Genomic DNA, 22,854 nt, shown 5'->3' with positions numbered 1-22,854 from the left:
AGAATATATTGGCTAATCAAAGTTTATTTTTCAGTCTTGTAATTTGAAATTCTTTCTATGATGCTAAATGGACTGTGTTTATATTGAGCTCAACCAATTAAAGGGCCTTGTATTACAAATCCCATTCCCCCATTCACACACCCATTCATACAAAGCAGCACTTTTTCAAGCAGAAACAACACATTCACGTAATTTGGGGTTCAGTATCCGGGGAGGCTTGGGCATGCGGACTGGACTGGAGGAGCTGGGGATCGAACCACCAATGTTCCGGTTAGTGGACAACCCTCTCGAGCCCCTCCTGACGCCCATGGTGTCACTACCTACCCATGAATAAAGTGCAGCTTCACCCTGCTCCCCGGCGCTCGCTCCCTCTTTTTCATGGCAGTTGCTCGATGCTTCTCTTTGCACTGCTCTTTGAGCTGAGGTAGATCTTCTTTATAAACCTGGACGCATAAAGAAAAGTGTTTTTCTGTATTGTCAAAAAAAAAAACACTATACTTCAGTCGTGACACGCTTCTTCTTGCCACAAACCTGTCGTCGATATGTCAGCTGCGTCTCCTGCTCGATTTCCGAGTCCATCTCAGGCACGTCTGACTGGTCAGAGTCCGACTCCTCGCTGTTCGAGTCGGCCAAGGACTCTGCAAGCAGAACCAAGGTTGAATCACAGCTCATCAACAAATACCCCCCAGTGCCTCTTAAATCAGACAAGTGTCCCACTGCACGAACACACACACAGTGAAGACAATACACTACATCCTGTTTCAGCAGAAGAGAGGGTTGAACATGTAATAATACTTTGACATCTCCTATTCATCAGACAGTTGTGCTTTACTGTGACATCGTGCAAGACAAATGTATAAAAGTGCTGATGCAGCACAGCGAAGCCAAGCCAAGGCAATAAGCAGAGCTGGCAGCTGAGGGCGGCTACTAAGAAGATCCATTAGGGAAATTAAAAGGAAAGGCAGTTAGTATATGTACTTTAATTTCACAAAGCACAGCTGGGCTTTGCCTCTGGAAAAAATATGACTCGGGAATGACAACGCAATTATACTTTCCAAGCTTCGTTCACTTTATTAGATTTGTCTTAATTAATGTGATGGCAGCTCCTTTGTAGAGCTTTACAGAAATGATATGTTTTAAAGTATGGGAAGGGAACAATCTAGTACATTGCCCTGTGGTGGTTTAGCACATCCAGTTCACGAGGCCAGTGGGAGCAGTATGGGCCCACACGTTACATAACACTGAGCCACAGTCATACAAACCTTTATAGGTAACTAAGGACTTACTATACTTTTTTTTAATGAATGGATTTACTGCAATAACATCACAATTCCCGAAGACACAAAAGTAGACAGATACTAATGACTAACTCTTGATACCTGGTATTATTTCTCACTTTAATTGTGTATTTTTTTAATCTAAGATTCCAGTATTCATGCTACACGATGATCTCCTCCTGGCACAAACAGCAAAGCGGTATCATCATCTGACTTTCAGTAAGAAAGTCAGATGATATATAATTGTATTTCCCTCATAAACCTGCTTCTTATAGGATGTTTCCTGCAACTTCTGTTCTGCATTACCTGAGTGGGAGATTGAGTAGACATCAGGATACACCACTTAGCCTAATCTGATAATGTCTTGTTGGCAAGAGCCACTGATTTTTTTAAATAAGTAATCAGCCATGCGCTGGTGGTTCTGCCAAGTGGGGACCGGGGGGAGCTCCCTGTCTCACGCGCCAGGTGCCCCTGTGGTCACCTTATATTTGAAAGGTAGTTGGTCCGTTCACTGAAACTCAGCGGCCTGAACTCAGTGCACTGCCAGTAAACAGTCTGCCTCACATAGACATCAGCAGCTGGAAACTGGCCTTACTGGCAGCAAACACAGTTCAGATGAGGCCACCAGTCTAATGAGTAAGTAAATCATACATTAATTACTTAAAGTAAAAAAAAAATGTATCTACTCTACTCAGTAAACATTTCTTTCGATAGTGTCACATTGGTCTGTTCGTCAATGTCATCCTTCAAAACTCCTTTTTAAAGAAAAGGACATCTAGAAGAAATAACCACCAAGTACATGTAGATAGGTAACGTCACGTAATGGGCTACTGGTATTAATCTATGTTCTTCAGATAATAAATAGCATTAACTTGCAAATAAAAAAAGTATATCAGTTTACAATTCCTTAACTCTCACGTTGACACAGTTATCAACTAGCCTACATGCTAAAACTGGATATTCCAATTTTTTCAATTTAGTTATGTCTTTTGGTTTTATGGTATGTGGTGTTCACTGCAAAATTCCGTTATGAAACTATAACAAGGTAAAATGCAAATCCTAAAACTTTGAGTGGAATATAAAATCCCACATCACAGTAAATATTTATATAAATAGTGGATGAGGGATGGTATAATCTCACCTTGCGGCGCTATATGCAGAGCTTCTTTAGACTTTCTCTCCGGAACAAACTTCCACTGGAACACGGAGTGATCAGCACCACCAATAGTTATCACCCACTGGTAGTCATGTGACCATCTAGCGTTGGTGATGTGGGCTGAATGACCTAAATACTTCTTAAATTTTGCACCTAAAATGAAAAGGAAACATATCAGTAGCAGAAAAGATAATAATGTCAGATTTTCTGTACTTCTGCTTTATATAATGTTAAATGCTGAGGTGTTCTTTACCTTTTTTTATACATGGATATCGTAAAAGTTTGACTAATCCGTAGTCGTCAGCTGTCACTAAGACTTGATTGTTGAAGTTGGCATCCACAGAGTTGATGTCATTGATATCTGAGTACTTGGGCCATATCCCATTAACCTCGGGGCCCAACACGCACGTCCACGACGCCCACTGAACCAGCTTCAGCTCTTCCCTGTTGGTCACCTCCTTCCCACCTCAACAGAGGAAAGACATATTTAATCTCACAAAGTAGCCCTGTAACAACACATTGGACCATAGACACTTCTTTAGCATCAGTCCTGGAGTAAGATTCATTCAGCTGGTAACGTTGACGGCCTTGTACTTACTTGGCATCCTGTAGAAAAGCCTCCTGCCGCTGCCGTTGTTGGTCTGCAGGTATTTGCTGTCTGTGGACCAGTCCATGTGTGTAATGAAGCTGGTGGAGCCAATGCACTCGCCCACTTTCTTGTACCTCTGCACCACGCCGTAGATGTCAACTGAGTTATCATTGGAGCCGACAGCCAAGTGGCCGCCATCAGGAGAATACTTGAGCTCATGAATGGCCTCCTTCCTGTCCTTGATGTGAACCACCTCTGTCATGTCCCTGAAGAAAGGCAGAGAAACACAGCCTGAACTGGGAGTTACAGTTGACACAATATAATGGATCCTTTTCATTTTAGTGGGCAAAATTCCCATTGGCCCCTTTGAATTGTGGACCCACCTGACTCTCAGAACAGTGAACGAGCCATCCTTCATTCCCAGCGCTAGGTGAATGCCATCGGTGCTAACAGCGGCACAGCGGATGGGCTCCTCCATGTTACAGCGGGCTATTAAAGCATGATCTATAAGGCTCCATATCCTTTAGACACAGAGGAGGGGGAGGACAAATGAGGAGGCGAAGCACTGATGAGATTAGTTAGAAGGTCAAACATCCAGAGCAGAGATGCAACCGGAAAAATAGTCAGCAAGTACAAAATGGAGAGGCAGTGCTGTTTGTGGTTTCTGTCCTGTGTCTGGTTTGTGACTGCACATTGTTAATAAGAGAGTGCAATGACTATCTATGAACACTCTCTTCATCGGTCGGTAGGAAAATATTATTTAGGAAATTATTAATAGATGTGTTTAATTAAATGGGCTGCATCCTTCTAAGGCCATTGTGACCAATTGCGTCAAAGTCTCCTTCAAATGCGATGGACGTATGTTTCCACTCATCCTCGAGAAATAACGGGTGGAATTTTCCCGACCCGACATATCCCAGGATTCATTGAGCAAGCGAAATAACGAGACATCTGACACTCAACAGCCCCTTAATTTGGACATAGCTGATGAATACTCCCAATGTGTACTTTTAAAACGAGAGCAACATGTTCCTTAAACCACTGATATGCACCAGTATCTGTTTTTACAAGTAACTAAACAAAAACAACCAACAAACAACTAACTACTGTCATTTTCAGTTATTTAGTTCAGTCGGTATAACTGCCCAGTATTTAAGAAACTGAAGCTTCACCTGACTGAGCGGTCGTCACTTCCTGTCATGGCCAGAGGCTTGGTGGGGTGCACGGCCAGCGCCCACAGCTCGCCCTCACAGTGACCCTGCATGATGAGGAAGGGCTTGTTTCGGTCGTGGACCACCACCTCAAAGATCTCGCTGTCCTGGGTTCCCACCAGGATGTGATCGCCCCGCCAGCACACACTGCGCACAGACAGCCCTATGAAAAAACACACACACATGGAAAACATAAATAGTCGGGCAGAATACAAAAACAAAAACATGTAAACATGAAAGCAGACAGACATTTACCAATGCTTTTACAATAATTGTAAGAGACATGACAGGGATAATAAAGACAGTAGCCGATAACAGCGATCTGCTGGCTACCTAGGGCGGAGTTTTTAACAGGAAATACAATGACAGGACATGTTGTCATGCCGATCTGCTAGTGCCTCTGGGTAATACTGCAAGAATAGGATGGAGAAAGCATGTGCTGTATACAGATGTGAGAACAACATCTGTATACGGTGTAAAACAGAGCTCAGACTTACTAACAAGAGGAAGCAGAACAATGTGAGGACTTTTTACAAACAGACTGACATGGTTTTTAACTCCGCCCTAAGTGACTTTACCCACCTCGGCTATTTTCACCTCTAGCTACTGTTAGGTCCCAGATTACAAATATGAGAGATGGAGAAAATAGAGAAGAAGAAAGAAAGTGTTAGCAAGGAGGACAGAAATGGAATTTTCATCCAACAGGGTTTTCGTACATTTATACAATTCTTCTAGCGCCTCAGGAGGCCGCAGTTTGGACTGTGACCTCTCTTCACTCGGGTTTAAGGTAAAAGAAAACGAGGCTGGTTTGACCCTCACCTTTATATCCTTGATCTGTTTCCCTGAGATCGATGACGGTAATTTGTTTGAAGTTGAGATCCCACAGCCGGACGCAGCCGTCTCGGCCCCCGGTGGCGAAGCCCTCTTCACAGGCATTCATGCTGAAAATCCCTGACTGGAGGATATGACAAGCTGTCAGTGAGGATCTGTGCAATAAATGAGCAACAGCAGAACCAGCCCCAGCTACAGAGTACATCGTGCTGCTGCTCAGCCAGGCATTTGTCAAACAGGGCTGTCAGACCTGCTGCTTTGGCCTCAAGATAACGCAGCACTAGGAATCAGGGGGTTACTTTTTCTTCATCAATCAATACAAAGCTTTTCTGATGGCCTCAATTGCCTGAAAGTTACTGTGCATACAGCGGGAGGCACCTTAAAGCCCCAGTGAGGTATTCGGTGGAACTAAATGCAGCGATGAACATGAACTGTAGTTATTATCCCCTCCCCCATCCACCCATCCCCTCACCCAGCTGTTGATCCCATAGATATCATTTAATCCTGTTGAGCAAAAGGCTGATCCTTTTCCACTGAGCAGATTCAGACGAAGCCAGCGTGCGTGGCTTCGACCCCGGTTAAGTTTACGAAATGCTTTTATTGTAGTCCTCGTACAAATGGTGCAGCAGCCTAAGCCACAAAGCTCAAAACACTCCGATTTTTTTTCTCTTGGTTTCAAACTCACCCCGTGAGCTCCCTGCACCGTCCTCATCAGGTTGATCCCTTTCCACACGTAGATGTCACCGTTCAAGGCACCTGAATACGTGACCTCGTCCTTGGCGCACGCCAGGCAGAGGATGGTCTGGAGATCCCCCGTTTTGCCGAAAACGCCACGTTTCGGTGTGAGAGCATTACCGCATAAGCTCCAAAACTGTGAACACAAACAGAAAGAGTGAAAGAGTATGGCAGCTAATAATCCCCCGTGTAATCCTGTCCTGAAAGAGCAAATGGATAATTATGTAGCATTTGGATACGGCAGAGTGAAAATCATCATCATCATGCACACGTACACACACACACACCACAACCTTGTACTTCTACTTTAGTGAGGACACTCGTTAGCATAACCCTCGCACAACCCATTGGAAGTGGGTCAGAAAGTGAGGACCAGCAAAAATCTCCCCATTCTATAAGACAATGGTCCTCAGAAAGATAGCTGCACACATACACACACAGGCTTACACAGCTATCCTTATTAGGACTTTGCATTGACCTCCATTCATTGTGGACAGCCAAACAGAAACCTTATCCTTAATCTTACCTTACCACAATTCACATCTCATGCCTAACCTTAACCAGGACCTTACAAGTAACCTTTTGCCTCAGTAGGACATCAGATCCAGGCTTTGGTCCCCATGATATCTAGGGTCCTGACAAGGTCAGTGTTTTTACTTGAAAAGGCCCCAAAAGGTGACAAAACTGTGTATACACACACAACCACACACAAACACACACACAGCCCTTGAAGGAAAGCAAAGTCAAATTCAAAGTGCCCTGCCCCACTTGTGATACCGTGCACGTGATAGTGGGAACTCTTGCTGGTGGGGGTCAGTGCTACCCACCGGATCAACATGCACTGAGACAGACGTACACGCACGCATACACGCAGGTTCATTATTTATGAACAGGGTCATTGGGATGCATGGGCACGGCCTCGTCTGAGCGCTAAATCCATCAGGCGGAGGAGGTGAGGGCGAAAGAGAGACGCTCCGTCTGCATGGAGATGAGATCACAGGGAGAAAGCTCACAGAGGGCGTCTCAAATGCGGAGACACGGCCGTCGACACGTGAAACCGAGACACACTCGTCAGTGGGGAGCGGCAGGAAAGTGACAGGTGGACGGCCCTGTCTCTGCTCTACCTGCAGGAGGATTTACCCACAAATTAGCTGACATTTGCTTCTCTGCCAAAAATGTTTTGACGTCTGATGATGCACGGAATAGACAGAACATGCAGGTAGGGATTTTTCTGTAATCACACAACGGCTGATCTGCAGAGGCCCGACACATCCGCAGAGAATGAACAAATTAGCTCCTTGACAGCGAGAGCCTGTCGCCCCTCACTAACACCTGTCCTCCTGACAGATAGGGCTGCTGTGTGCTAACAGGGGGGATCGATTATCAGAGACCAACATCGCAGCCTCAGATACAGCCCTGCCATCAAACATCCGACGTCTGCACCTCAACACACCGGGACTCTCCCGCTTCCTGAGCACCTCACTGAGATCTTGGGCGACTATCTGAAAGTGCTTGAGTTTGCATGTGGGGTTAAAGGTTAAGTAGTGAAGATCGTAGGTGTGTGAGTAAGCTGGGCAGGTGTATATGCAGATTGAAGTATGTAAAGTGCCAGGTATGTAAGAGTGGGGTTGGTTGGAGGTTTCGTTAAACCAGCCTGTTGCATAGAAAGCAGCGAAGGACGCGGCGTGACTGTGAAGCGTTTCCCTGCCCGCAACTGATAAGGCAGTGAGACACGGGCCCCCGCTATAATCCCTTCGATACTGACAGGAGACGGGATGCTGGAGGGGTTTATAACGAGGCCAGGCACAGGGGAGGAAACCAAAGAGGGAGAGGGAGAAGTGGAAAGGTGGAAATGTGCTAGGAAAGATACTACTTTAGGTAGAAATCAAGACCTGGGTAAGAAATAAAGAATATCATTTCTTAAGAGCCCTTAATTAACAGCTATGACACAGTGGAAGCTGCTGCTCTTCACCCAGGATTAGTGGTATGCCACCAGCTCAGTTACCTCAATCATGGCTCCAGGAAAAGCCCTTTAAATGTAATTAATGCAGAGACAGTTGTAGCAGGCTGGCTGCAGCTACAGGACGACCCCTCACCCCTTTATCTTACTCATAAAACCCCTCCTGACAGAGTGTGACCCGTCGGAGCATTAAACGCTATGATAGACATTGGTCTGCAAAAACGATTATTGGAATCTCTTGCCAAAATAATCAATATTTAATCCTAAAATTCAGCCCAACAGGAACCATCAAATCTTCAAAAACTTTCACCACGTTGAAATTCATCTACTTCAGCAAAGTTCACATATTGAACAGTTTTTGAACGATCGCAGTTTTCGTTTTATATTTCTTTCTAACAGTGTCTGCGTTTTCCTAGAGCTCTGGCAGGAGGCAGCTGCCACGCACAGCCTTTGTGTATGTGTAATAAAAATGTATGCATATATATGTTTTCAAGAGTTGAGGTTTCACAATGTCACAAGTTACCAGCATGAATTTTGACCATGTATTTACACCTGAGCTGAAAAGCCAACTATAACACGTAGCCCACTGGTCATCCTATCAGACAAAGTCAAATACTTTTCAGAAGGAGATCCGCCCTTCTCCTCTTTGATTGGCTAAAGCCAGATTCACTTTATCGTCATTTCGACCATACACAAGTGCACAGTAGTAAGAAATTACACTGCATCTTGCTCAAGAATAAAATCGGGAATGCTATGGATTCCAAAGTACTGCTGACATGATGCCAGCTGGTGCATTGACAGAGCAGGGATCAGAGCATCTAAGGCCTGGCAACTTACGATGTTAAGATAATGCTCAACACCAAAGCAAAAATGTACCAAAAGCTTTTTATGTATCGGGATTTATTTATTCTTTTAATTCAGGACTACAGCTGTGGTTTACACCTGCTGGTTTGAGGGACTTACGAGGGATCACAAGATAAACTTGAGCGGTCCTCAAATAAATCCGTAACCATGATAACAAAATAGTTTTCTCCCTATTGTATTGACTAAATCATGTATCCTATTCAGGATGAAGAGAATAAAAACTGAAATTAATAATTAGGGGTCACAAGTAGATATTGTTTTATTTTAAGGGCCAAAACTGATGGTAACCACTGGTGGTAAATCCTGTAAACAACTTTCTTGAATTAAGTAACAACTGGTCCCACAGTGGGTGAATGAATGTTGTTAGTCCCTGAGTGGTTTCAAACATATTAAAACACAAATGTCGATAAAATTCCGAGGAGGCGTGTGAGGAGTAAAACATCGCCCTCATGACAGAGGGTGTGTTTTCCTCAGCCTGATAGTGGTTGGATTACTGGGGCTAAATCTCCTGGATTGTGCTATAATCGCTGAGCGAGCACTGGGCCGGGGAGCAGATGTCACATGGTCTGCAGGGCGAACGCTGGGGAATTATGTGGGACAATTGCTGGATTGCCTTGGCATCAGAAAACCAGAACGGAGGGGGAAAGGGGAGGAGGAGGAGAAAGACCGGAGGATTCAGCAGGAACCAGGGGGAGTGTTCTGCGGCCGGGGGGGATTTCTGTGCCACGGCGGTGGGGGGAGAGTTCAGGGGGGAATTACTACAAGAGGAGGCAGGTCAAGCTGGATGAGATGAGGGAATCATCAGTGAGATGCTACACCAGTGGGAAATACGTACAGTAGGCTAAGCCATCCCGACTGCATCAAACCCGTTTTGAATGCGTCGCTATGTTTAGCCCCTCGGGGGCCCGTGGGCATATTTCTGTCTGAGCATGATTCACTCTTTTCCCAGTGTTTTGGAAATAAGCTTCCTCCATGGCTCTGCGTTCCTTGTTATTTCCTAATGGCCGCGCCACTCAAGAAACACTACTACACGTCCCAAGGGAGGGTTTGGCAAAAGACATCCTACATGAACTCATTGAAGATTTATGAACACCACTCTTCTGTGAAAAAGAAGTGATAGAGATAGGCCCCTGAAGGGAAGCGAGCGCAGCTGCACTTTGTACAGTGGAGGGGTTTTGAAAGCTGAATGAGGGAGCGCTGAAAGGAGTATAGCAGAGTCATGGTCCCCAATAAAAAGAGAACCTTCCCCCCTCTCTGCAGTGCAGATTCTAAAAAATATGAGAGAAGAGACTGACTAACTGCCTCTTCTACTTATGTTAAGTGCCTAATAAGCATGGATTCTAGAATAAAGCAAATTTGCATATATCTATTTTAAGGCGTTGATATGGTCATGGTGATAAAAGGGGGAGCCAGGAGATGATTCAAACGTCCTAAAAACATTAATCACAATAACAGATATTTAAGCTAATGGTAACTTGAAGACCTGGAGAGACAGCTGAAATCGAAAGAATGTGAAGTGACCAGGAAGCGACGGCTGTACCTTGATGTGTTTGACACCGCAGCTCACAAGCTTGCTCGGCTGGTACAAATCCCATGAAATGTCGAATATCTGCAGGGGAAGAAAAACACACGATGCATTAAACCCCGGCTTACAGTTACACAACCAAAAAACAATTGAAGTCTAGACTCCTAATGATACATTTTTGCTGCAAAAGGATGAAGTCAACAGAGGAGAGTGCGTGCGAGTTGTGCAGGAGATGTGATTTCAAAGTGTGTGGGCGGAGTTAGAACACAGCGGCCGGCTGTATTTCATCTTTTTAAGATTCCTTTTCATTAGCCACGCACCCTCTCAGAAGGGCTCTGAAAAGCTCACAATCAATCAGGCCTAACTTGTTTATGTCCCCTTTGGGCAGGCGCTCCATCCAACATTTATAGCTAATTGAGGCGGTCGATAGAGAGCTTGTGATGGAGACAGGGGGGGGGGGGAGTGTTTACCCTGTCTGTATGACCGGGAGCGGCTGCCAGGACCTTCCCTTTCCTCCAGTCCCACACGCAGATTGTGTTTTTCGAGTCCAGTCCCACAGACACCAAGCACTGCGAAGAGAGCAAAAAGAAAAACGACTCGACATCACAGATTGAACCAACTCTGCTCTGTTGCACTAATCACAGCAAAAACTAACTTCGCTACCTCCACTGCAGCGTGGCACGCCAGTGATGAAGGGGCTAATAACGGATACAGAGCAGAACAGAACAGTTGTCCAGCCCCTGGCACTTCCACTGAGCACACATTTGAGTGCTTTTTGCTGGAGGAGCCTCCTATAGCTGACTGAGTGAGTAGGCAGCAGCAGCAGCAGTGGAGCAGAAGAGAAGAGGAGAGGAGAGAGCAGCTCTTATTGAAATTACTTCTCCAGTCTGCAGCTTGCTTTGCATGTGAGAGGATGTCCTCTTTGATCCCCGGCTCAATCAATGTTTCTCCGTGGAAAGACTCTGCTGAGGCACTAATCCTGTAATTACTGGTGTTTGAGAAGTCTGTGTTTTAATCAAAACTAAAAAGGCCCACTGTGATCGAATCCAGAGAAATGATATAGATGATGGGGCTGAGAAGTGGGGCCCTATCTCCTGGAATGTTGGTCTGTCAGACTGAAATGTCTCAAAAACGATTGGATAGATTGCTATGAAATTTCCTGCAGATATTTGTGTCTCAGGATGAACAACCCTGTCTCATAGAAATTCTCTTCATGTACGTCTAAACAATTATTTTGTTGGCTGAACAAAGTGCTAAAATAGTCGCAGTAACTGTATTTTTGCTAGAAAACAAATACATTGTTTGTGAACACTTTCCTTTATTTTACCCTCAGTATCAACTTATTTGTGAAATAAATAGTAAATAAAAGAAACTATCAACATTATTAAATCAATAGACTAGAATGGAACTATACCTCTGGGAAGGCCCAACAGTCCGGTAAATACTAAACACTTCACACACTTGTAAATATCAGTCCCATAATATGGATGTTTGAATTATTCTCTGGGAAATTGGAGGAATTATTTTTTTCAAGAAAGTGAAAATAAATTCCTTGATCTGCACCATTGTTTAGATCCATGTTATAATAAACTCATATATTCAAGTAAGGACAACTGAGGCTCAGTTTCCTCATGAAACACCAAATTTTAATTGGTGCTTCCTTTGGCCCCTATTTTATCGACGAAATTCAAAAGCTTCTGGGTTACCCTGCTGAGAAACCTAACCACCTTAGCAGAAGTATAACATGATCTGTCTGTATGTGGCTCAAATATCTCGAGAACTGCTCATCCTGTTGGCTTCACACCTGACAAGTATTGTTAGGAGCCAACTGGTTCTCCTCTCTGTAAAGTCAAGCTTCACCAAACTTTAGATAAACAGGTGAACCGTTTCAGAAAGAAGCTGCAAGCAGCGTTACCACAGGCCAAGCAAACCGCCCATTCAAAACAGATTGTTTAGAACTGAGTCCCGGCACCAATCAAGTTAAATTACTTCTCCTATTAGATGTAATTGCTGTGGCAAATTAGGTGTACTTGAAGGCCAATTCTAAAAGTCAGGGTTGGGATAAATTACAATTATTACGATACTCTATCGTTAACAGGTTGAAGAATGTGCCCAATACTTCACCCAGTGTCACTGATTTATTCAGAGAGCTATTAAGAATTTACAAAATAAATCCATGTCAAACGCCTACAGAAATAATGACATTCCCATTAACCTCATCTGCACTTTGGGTTAAGTGCAACAGAAACTAAATTAAAATGGGTCACAGGGTAAAAATGACACGAGCTAAACATCAGCCTGTTAGAATTGTCAGTGTGTGTTAACATGCAGACGTTAGCATTTAGCTCCAGGCGCTACTACAGCGTCACAGAGCCACCAGCATGGCTGTAGATTCATTAGACTTGCTGGAGGTTAATGAGAGTTTCATCTGGAAATATTCAGAGAAATTATACAAAGACACATTTTTATCAAGACAATAAATATTTTACTATCTTTAATATGATCTCGAACACCGGATGCATAACTGGCTCAGGCTGAGACACCTAGAGGGGATGTCTCACGCATCAATGTATTTGTTTTATATAGCTTTAATAGGTGGATGGTGTAGTGGCAGCAGGGTATTCCTCTGGATTGTCCTCAGTCCAGCTCTGGCTTCCTCTTAGCAAGGAAGGGGAGAGAGATGGCGAGTAAATACAGCCGCTTAACTGAGAAGCGATGGAGCCTCCTCTGGCTTAAAACACTGTCACATTCCATCTAAATCCCAAGCTCTCTACCCGGGCAGGAAAATAGCACAGGGGTCATCTCGCCGTCTCTCACTGCAAAATACAGGAGATGTAACTCTGCACCGAAAGCTCCCAGTGGAGGATGAGAGAGAGACGTGCAAAGATAAAAACATGGGGATGGTTCCGCACTGTATAGATTTGTATTGGGTGGGGATGTGTAAACATTAACTGGTGGCAGGTCTGCAGAGAATGGACTAAAATGATGATGTAAAAAGGCTAAAAAGAAAGGGGTTGCTGGAATGACCTGGTGAAGAACAACTAAGGTGTTTATTCTGCATGGTCCCACTGGATGGATGGATGGATTCATCATGTGCTACACAGCAGTTGTCAGACAATTAGAGAGAACAATAATACCCCCGACACCAACAACACTGACACCACACATCACCACAGTAAACATACATAACCTGCCATAAAAGTTAAAAGGTGTGGCACCCTCACACACACACACACACACACACACACACACACACACACACACACACACACCGAGATTTCAGTCATTTATAGTTTCACATGCTGTGGCTTATTTTCAGATGAGTAGATTCAGGATTCGCATGTGCTAAAGCTTCCCTCGCCTGAACATTACCAGGTGCTGCCAGGCTGTGTGGTGTAGTAGTAAGAACACTGCATCTGCCTCATCTTCCCCTCCTGGGTGCAGCTGTCCATATACTACTGCCTGAATAATCACACACGTGTCATTGAGAAATTGAAAAGCTTCCACTTGTGTGTGCTGTTTGGATTTTTTGGGCTTTAAAACAAGTACTATCGGGTCTCAGAAGTACCTGTCCCTCGAGGTCGAAGGCCAGGCAGGCGATGCCATGTGTGTGCACGTCCTTGAGGATGGACACGGTCTGCACGGTGTACGAGTCCCAAACACAGATGTACGGCTCCTTGCCCACCTGTCCCGTGGCCACCAACACGCGCTCCGGATGCAGAGCTAGACTGTACAGAGAGAGTGGATGGGAGAGAAAACATCTGGTTAGCGTCACCATCTTGCACACTTGTGAGTGTGTGTTTGCGTGTGCCAAGAGCAGATGAGGGATTCACCCTCCCTGGAGGGAGCCACTGGGACGAGATAAACACATTAAGTCAGTGATGGGTCAGGATATGGAAGCAGAGGGGCAGCATGACGAGGTGACATGGTTCAATTAACTCAGTCATGCTCAGATACACACACACACACACGCACACACACATGCACACACACACACGCACACATACACACACGCACACACACACACACATACTGAAAGAGTTGTGTCTCAATGAAATCAGAGGACATTACATGGATTTACATTGATTTCCTGGAGACTTATTCAACCCTTAACCACAGTTACTTCTTGCCTAACCCTAACTTTAACCTTTACCTAAACATAACATAACCTCGGATCATGTCTTCACCTTAAAATTGAGTGATTTACATAATGGGGGACTTCCCATAAGTCCCCATAATGTGTTGACGGAACGGGTCTCCACAAAATGAGTGGTACCTGGATTACACGCACACACAAACACACTCTATTGAAGTGTAGGGGAAAGTGTGAATTTAACATATTTCGCAGTTTATTCAGCTCGATTTCCCCAGAGTTCTTTGAACTTTTTTCTGCCTCTTTCACCTTTTCTAGTTCATCTGGCCGTTCCTCGCATCACCAGGCATATGTTAGTAACGCGCTTACATAATCTCCCCCACCTCCCCCTGCCCTACACGCGTACCTCCCCCCACCTACAAGCATCGGCACTCTACAGCTGAGCAACAGCCTGCCGTACAGCACTGAGCTGTCGCTCCCTCCCCCCCGCGCCACCCATCCTTTCAGTGGCCGGCAGTCACGTTCCAGGCAGGCCTGAGTGATTCACTGGGCGACTCTTCCTCTTGCCTCATCCTGGCCGATACATTTCACAAAGTGACAGAGCTCCCTCCATTATAATCGGACCACCAACTGCTCTCCAGAATTTCTAATCCCAGTGTGCTTTGAGACAGCAGGCCAGGGAGGCTTCACGTGCCCGGTCAGCATCAACCTGCTGAGTCAAAGTGGCTCACGCCGAGCGCCGCCTTCCTCAACTTTGACTGTTTTCCAGGTTTTCAGCGTGATCCCCGTCTGACTTTTGACAGCCCATCTGCATTGAAAACACACTGTCACCAACAAAGCTCTGCTGGTGCAACGTCTCTGGGTCAGATGCAACAGCCCTGATCTTTGTCCTTCCCCAACCTTCCCTCCTTGTTCTCTCCTCCTTGTCACCTCCCGCCTCCCCCGCCTCCGCCACCTCCTTTTGCTTGAACCCCTCTCCAACCTGACACAATTTCTCAATTGACTTTATATGAATTACATAATCAGAGCAAAGCAGCTAACAATAGCACACAGACAAAGACAAAAATTACTGTAACACTTTGGGATGCAGTCTGAGAAACTGCTCTGGCACTAACAGGTACAGCCAATATGTCTGGTTTGACACTGGAGTGACACAAAACAGGTTCAGAATGTGTGCAGGAAGCAGTGGTTCTCGTCAGATAGGTTTTGTATCATTCCAGCTTTACTAAATATATGGTATGTGAGTATGCACTCATGTTTGTCAGCTGAAACGCTTGCTAAATGCCATCGCTAATGACTTAGCCTCCAGTACATTGCCACGGTTCTCCTGTTTGATATAGGCTGCAGCTGTCTGATGCGACCATCTCCCATCTGCCAAGCTCTGTAGTACAAAACTGGCTACATACTGCAGCAATTAAAAAAGTCTGTTTTCATGTAGATATGAGGCAAAGGAAACAGCCTGGAGAGCAGATTTAGGATGGCTACGGCGCTCGGATACAGCGAGGGAGGAGATGAAGGTCGACTTCGGCATTGAGAAGGGCACGAGATGTGTCTTTACCCACTCAGATATGAATCTTTCCCCTCTTCATCATGAGTACAACAATCTATTTTTGTCCCATTAATAGAAACAGTTACACATGGGCGAAGATGACGATGGTGCCTCAAGATACTTGAGCCCAGGAGACAATTTTGATTCATGTTCTCCAGCAGCAGTTCCCTTTGTCAGATTTTGCCCATGGTGGATTAAAAGGAAGCACCGGATTAGCACATTTCTGAAGGTCTATACAGTATGGGATATTTCCCAGGACTCCTAAAACTGAAAATAGAATAAAATGAGAAAAAGCAGTGGTAGAGTGTGTGGTGCTGGTTGATGACAAAGTCAATGGGACAGAAAAGAGGAGGGAGGAAAGACCCTGCAGTGATTTCTGACCCATGTGGGAAATTTTCACAGAATATTCACTGGGTTCAAGAAATGTTCTAAAACAAAATCAAGTGCATGTGAGCTTAATGAACCTTCGCTAAATATTAATGCAGAAACAAGTAAGTAATCGGTAAATTTATCTAATAAGCCATTTATCAAGGATATATTACCCATTTTGTTGGTTCAAGATTCTGAAATTTGAGGGTTATCTCAATGTCTATCTGATTTCTTTGAGTTTTGTTTTTAAAAATTTGATAAAGTATTTTTGCATTTTAATGACTTCAACTGGGTAATTTTTATTGTATTCATCCAATCTTCTTGGGAAATATTTAATTATTTATCAATAATCTAAATTATTATAAAATGGGGGATTTGGTTTTTCTAATGATTATTGTCATTTTTGATCAATCTGCTGCTTATTCTTAAAATGAAATATTTACTAATTTGTGGGATGATAATACTCATCCTTCAGTCCCAAACTCAAATGTCTGCAATAAATGACATAAAAGCAGCAAATTCTTAAGAAGCACAAACTGTGACATATTTTACATTTTTGCTAAATCACTGATTTAAATTATAAATTAAACATAAATTAAAACAATTAATAAATAATTTAGGCTTATATATTTCATCATTGTACCAAAATTACTCATCATCAATAGAGTACATATCTTCTAAAAGCACAAATATCTATTACCAGAATACTGGATATACCAAAGTATCCATTATTAATGTTGAGGTGTAGAATGTTTTCTTGTATTTGATTTTGTTATCATCAACTTTTAAAGGCATGAAAATACAAATTTTCTGGCATAATCTAAATCAGGTTGAAACAGGGATAATAGCACAATACATGCTTTTCCACCTCATCTGCATAAAAAAGTCATAACACTACAGCGAGATAACTGATATCTGTCTGAGTTGATTTCATAAATCCTTGAGACAAATATGCTGAATCATGCCATCAAACTGTAAAGTAACTGTACTGAACTCAGGATGATCCTAATTGGGTAAGACAGATCTGCTCTATGGTAACCAAGCTGTCTTTCACAGAGCCGCCTGGGAACTACTCACAGTGATGACGGAGACCTAAGACCTCAGCATCTCACTGACACTCCGCACAGAGCACCAAAGGTAAGTGTCGAGGTGAGACGCAAAATGAAGCAGACCCCACTGTCATCGCCAAAAAGGTTATCGCTGTGATGGGCTTTCATTTATGGAGTTTGTAACTGTAAATTATTGAGTACATGGGAAAATGATAATCTACTCACACCAACATTAGAAGGGAGGCAGCTGTGTCCCCTATTCAGAAGCTGCATCCTTGGAAGGCTGCAATTTGAAGTGTGATTGCATCACAGTGGCTTGACTAAACTCATTCTCATATTGATGCCTCCTTCAAATGTGTGGCAGAGAAATGGGTCCCTTCATTCCAAATAAGCAAAGGATCCATGTGTCCCAATTCAGGGGCAAATCCCTCATAGGACTGGGACTAGTTGGGCAAATGTAAAACCAAAATGAGACGATCAGGTCTACTGAGAATTTCCTAAATGGATCTCCAGCTTGTTGTCACAAGTTGGTGACGCAAAAACTAAATCCTTCGTAGTCCTTACTTTGTGGTCTAATCGGTCAATGAAGGCGTGGCCTTTCCTGACCGCATCCTATGAAGGATACATTCCCCCGAATGTGGATACAGCCAACTTAAGAAGAAATAGATCACCTAAAATTGTGTAAGTGTCCATTAAAATAAAGAGAGATGGATACAGGGAAATGAAAGTAAAATCATCTCAAGATGATTATCAGCAGCAATTGCCTGAAAACACTTCTCAGACCGCACAGACTGTGCAGAACATGGCTGTCAGTTTTGTACTTTTGACTTTAACTTGCACATTAATATGCAGAGATAGTTCTCACCATTAGCTCGTACAGTTCACCGAGCACAGCTGCCAGACGCTCGCCTGTGAACCTGACACATTTACTGCATGAAACTGTACACTGATTTCAATGTGGAAAAAATAACCCATGAGGGGCTGACTGATAAATATATACAACAATATGAACAAGAACGTATTCAGTGCATGATTCATCGCTCACTGAAACAAGACCAGCCTCCGACTGGCGGCATCTATAATCCATAACTCTGGCTCTGGTCCATCAGATATTGTAACATGAGATGGCCTCTTATACCTGTGTCCATGCACCCTCTCATTAACCCCTCACTCCTGATCATAACAAATAATACATGACTCAAATGAGACTTCCAGCCTGTATGTTAATTTCAGTATGTGTGTGTGTGTGTGTGTGTGTGTGTACATGTCAGCGTGACTGAGGAGAGATTACACATTGTGGTATGGACACACTCCCGCAGATTTTTCTTTAAATTTCAGGCTGGATTAAATGCAAAATGCAACACTGACAGCTGTGAGAAACTAATCAAAAAACATGGTCTCACAATAGTCTTATATGCCTCATATTAAACTGAGTTCCGATTGAAGGTTATCGACATTCTCCTCAATCCATTTCCCCTATGCACTCCAACCAGAAACGGCGAGTAAAGGCCAGACTATCCTGCTTTCTTACATGCACGGATCGGCCATTCATTCATGTGTCCACCTGCCTATTAGCTCCTCCATGTCCGACTGGGAGCCAGTTAGAGGCAGCTGCGGGGTGAGAGAAAACCAAGAACGAGAAACGAGGCCAGCGATTAACTCATAAAGAAAAACACCAATTTGGTGGTTGCACTGTAGCTCACAGACGAGATAGAGCAGTGGCCAAAAGAGACAGAGAAACAGAAGAATTTGAATTCCGTTGCTATCTGAGGGGGCTGCATCTGTTCCACATGAGTTAGTGCAACGTGAGAACAGTCCCACATTTATTCAGCACTGATTCTGCTGGGGATGGCTCCTGGTGGTGCCGTAGTGGTCTCAAGTCTGAGGAAGTGTATATGAGATGTCTGCAAGCACTCCTCTGGGATCTGAGTTCAAATATATTACTATGGGTATGACTATTATCTGTAAAGTGCAAGAGATATGCAAAGCTTGAACTTTTTAAAACAATCTGGCTGCAGCAAAATCTATGTGGTTGCCAAAGGGCTAAACTGCTTTACCAATTTATTACATTGGCATATTCTTCAATTTTGCAACAACATGTCGATTTTTTGCATCTAACACAACCTTGGGTTCAGTCAGTGACTCCTCCAGCTAAACATCAGGCACTTCACCCCAAGGGCAGCGGAGGGTTAGTGTCTCCGTTGTCCGATTAATTATGGAGAAGGAGCCCAGCTGACTACCGACACAGAATATAATGCTAGCCATCTCCAGGCCAACCTACACATAACATGTCAACACAGGCGCTGGAGCCCTGGACACAGGTCACTGCTGTGCGGCATGCTGGAAAGCAGTTAGAAAGGCAGGATCATCATACCTGTGTTGTAACACTATGGTTACATTGCTGTGTTTTATCAAAAGGTTTGACTGAGTTACTTTTCAAGCCAAAGATTATTTCAAGGACGGTTATGTTCAAGCCAATTCTTTCAGATTTGCACTTTAACGCCCTCGTTGTCATGGAAAGATGAGACGTGCAGGCTGCTGCTTTGGGAAAGCTTAAAAATGCGTTGAAACATGTCTGCTTGACCAGCAACCAGCAACCCAAACAGAATATGATGATTAATTGATGAGGCAATATACAGAAAAAGACAAGTACATTGTGACAACCAATTAATCAATAAGTCATTTATCGAACAAAAATGACAAATTGTTTATTTAGCGATGTTGCTTTTTTTCTTTAAGTTGGACAAACCTTTATTTGAAAGCATCGCCTTGATTTCTATATAATTACCCTTTCCCCTATTTTATAGATCAATACGAGCTTGATCAGTAAGTCTATATGAGCTATAAGAGATGACAGAGGTGTGGCAGCAGAGTAATGTTGGTTCGTGTGAGACAGAGCTGGTTGAAATCTGCCCTGCTAGAGTGTCCTTGAACAAGACACTGGCCCCAGATGTAAATGTATACACAGAGATATATATACACATAAATATATACATACAAACGTGTGTGTGTGTGTGTGCGGCTGCGGAAAAAAGACCAGACGTGTGTCAGCGGTGTGTGTATATGTAAGTGTATGTGTGACCAGTGAGTGTGTGTGTGTGTGTGTGTGTGTGTGTGTGTGTGTGTGTGTGTGTGTGTGTGTGTGTGTGTGTGTGTGTGTGTTTGTGTCAAACATGTCATATTACATTACACAAGGTGACAGCAGCAGTGACAACCCTACAGGATTAGTGTGCGCTGTGGTGCTGTCCGAGGTGCTGAAACTAACTGTTGTGGGTGTATGTTTGTGTGTGTGTATGTTTGTGTGTTTGCATGTTTGTGTGATTGCATGTTTGAATGTGTGTATGGTTTCTCTACCTGATTATGTCATCGTTGTGTCCCAGGTAAAATTTCTGCTTGTGCTCGCGGGTGTTGTACACAACTCCCACACCGGCGACGAAATAGACTATTTCCTTGGCGGCGGTGTAGTACAGGTTGTTGCGGCACTGGTGTCCCCGGTATCCGTACACCCACTCCAGTCTCAGGTGGCAGTTGGGAGCAGTCCTGTCAGCCATGTCCGCGCTTCCGTGTGTGTCTGTGTGTGTGTGTGTGTGTGTGTGTGTCGCTGTCACGTAGTCTCTCCGATACACTGTCATTCACCAGAGGGGATTTAGTCACAGCCCGCGTGTCCCATCAGTTCCGCCGGGTCTCCACCGGTCCGGAGGGATCGCTCAAATGAGGCATTTTCTGGGGGTCGTGTGAACCGGCGGTGTCTGTGCGCGTTCGAATGCAGCCCTCCTCCTGTCTCCGCCGCAGAAACAGGTTTCTAAGATGTTGGCTTCATTGTGGGGCAGGAAGACAAAGATCTACTCGCTTCTTCCTCTTCTTCGGTCCCGGACTCACGCTCCTCGGCTCCAGGTCAGAGCTGCTGTCAAATCCTGCAAAGATGGAGCTGCACTCCTAGTCCCCGAGCTCCGCCCACAGCCGTGACATTGGCAGCCTGGCGTCCAATCAGATCCTACAGCCGAGCAGAGGAGAAGAGGGAAGGAGGGGACGAGCTCGTCAGGTCACGACTGAGCAGATTCACAAAACTGGTATTTCCTTATTTATTTATCATACATCAAAAATCATGAGAGCGAAAACAACCTTGATCTACAGAGAAATCAGGCAACCCACATTTATTCATAACTTTATTTGTATAGCACGTTTTTAAACAAGGTTACAAACAGCTTCCCAAAATCCAGGGATTTAAATAATAGGTATTCAATATGAATTCAATATTCAATATTATGGAACTTACTATCTGACCTTAGCCCTTAAAAAGCCACAATAACGTTGGATGATTTTGTGTTTTAACCTCTTATAATAAACAAGCAGTAAAACCCTTCCATCTTTGCACCAAATGCAATAATTATATGTATTATATTTTTTTATTTTTTTTATTTAATGAAATATATGTATGCTTTATCATAATTTAATCAACAACCAATGCACAAACATATCAAACAACAAAAGAAATAAATAAACCGAAATTTCAAGTGTTTAAAATAAAATAATGCAAATCAGATCCATAAGTACATGAATGCACTGTAGGTACAGAGAATATGGAAGGGAGGAAAACAGGGAAGGAGAGAAAAATAGAAAGAGAGGCTCACAAGATGATTGATTCTTAAAATATTTTCAGAACAGGTTGTGTAAGAACATTCAGGTGTAGCAGAATAAGTCTCTGACCCAGTGATTGTAGGTGGGCAGAGGAGTAAATTTGCAATGAAGCAAAATGATCCATCTATCTAGAAGAGTGGCATATTCCATTAGACTGGAGTTTATATTGATATATTGATTTCAATATATATTGTAATTTTTTGTTAATTGTATATGTTTACTTTATGATTATCCATTTGTATTTGTGGTTACTTATACTTTGTCCATAACCCATCTGTATATCTATTTATTTTTTACTTGTTTGTTTTTTTGCTTCATGTTGCTAAGTTAATTTCTTAAAGGACGAAGTTAAAATAATAATATATAATCTATATGAACGCAAAAGATAGTCACTTACATCTACCACAGGAAAAATGTGTCTATCTACACACAAAGAAGAGTTCTACACCAAACTCATTTCACAGTCATTATCCAATCACTTGACCAGTATTCTAATATTCAAATAAGAAAAAAAAACATCAGAAACATGCTTACTTACTAATTTACTGTTTTATTTTTAAGTGTACATTTTAAATTAAAGATATCACTGTGTTAATTTTAATCGTCCAAGCCGTCTGATTCACATCTCTTTCCTCTTTTTAATACACTGTGCTTCGTCAGTAAACACATACAATATTACTGATACATTTCAATTATTATATGCCTGATGTGTTCTTTCTATTCATTTTTATAAAGAATTTTACATCATAACATATTACATAATATTATCATCTACATTCTACTTTCTATGTTTTTTTTCTAACTTTTCTGTTTGAAATGTATATCTTTATTTATTTAGTATCACACACTTTTACACGGTTATTTTGACATGCTACTGCATGTTGGTATGCTATTATTTTATGTTCTGTCACACAGTTTTTTTTATTATGCATCAAAATACAATATTTACGTAAGTTTATTTTTTCCTCATTCATTTACAGGAAACTACGTAGATGGAGCCCCGCCCCC

General features: G+C 43.2%; 1 protein-coding gene across 1 annotated transcript in view; it reads right to left on the bottom strand.

Moving 5' to 3' along the window:
- eml5 (EMAP like 5) overlaps positions 1–21,111 on the bottom strand; it is a 39,065-nt gene extending 17,954 nt beyond the window's left edge. Inside the window, exons 1-13 of the mRNA XM_053435392.1 lie at positions 20,563–21,111; positions 13,717–13,876; positions 10,619–10,717; positions 10,164–10,232; positions 5,750–5,935; positions 5,053–5,188; positions 4,195–4,396; positions 3,406–3,543; positions 3,032–3,288; positions 2,687–2,899; positions 2,419–2,586; positions 532–638; positions 325–443 (exon numbers count right to left, since the gene is read on the bottom strand). Of these exons, the coding sequence (XP_053291367.1) occupies positions 325–443; positions 532–638; positions 2,419–2,586; positions 2,687–2,899; positions 3,032–3,288; positions 3,406–3,543; positions 4,195–4,396; positions 5,053–5,188; positions 5,750–5,935; positions 10,164–10,232; positions 10,619–10,717; positions 13,717–13,876; positions 20,563–20,840 (2,132 nt within the window). The 5' untranslated portion in view covers positions 20,841–21,111. The remainder of the gene's footprint in view (positions 1–324; positions 444–531; positions 639–2,418; positions 2,587–2,686; positions 2,900–3,031; positions 3,289–3,405; positions 3,544–4,194; positions 4,397–5,052; positions 5,189–5,749; positions 5,936–10,163; positions 10,233–10,618; positions 10,718–13,716; positions 13,877–20,562) is intronic.
- Between the last annotated feature and the right edge of the window lie 1,743 nt (positions 21,112–22,854).

This window comes from Pleuronectes platessa, chromosome 11, assembly GCF_947347685.1.
Source record: "Pleuronectes platessa chromosome 11, fPlePla1.1, whole genome shotgun sequence".
Taxonomy (NCBI): domain Eukaryota; kingdom Metazoa; phylum Chordata; class Actinopteri; order Pleuronectiformes; family Pleuronectidae; genus Pleuronectes; species Pleuronectes platessa.
The sequence above is the reverse complement of the archived record's forward strand: the minus strand, read 5'-3'. Positions and strand labels throughout refer to the sequence as shown.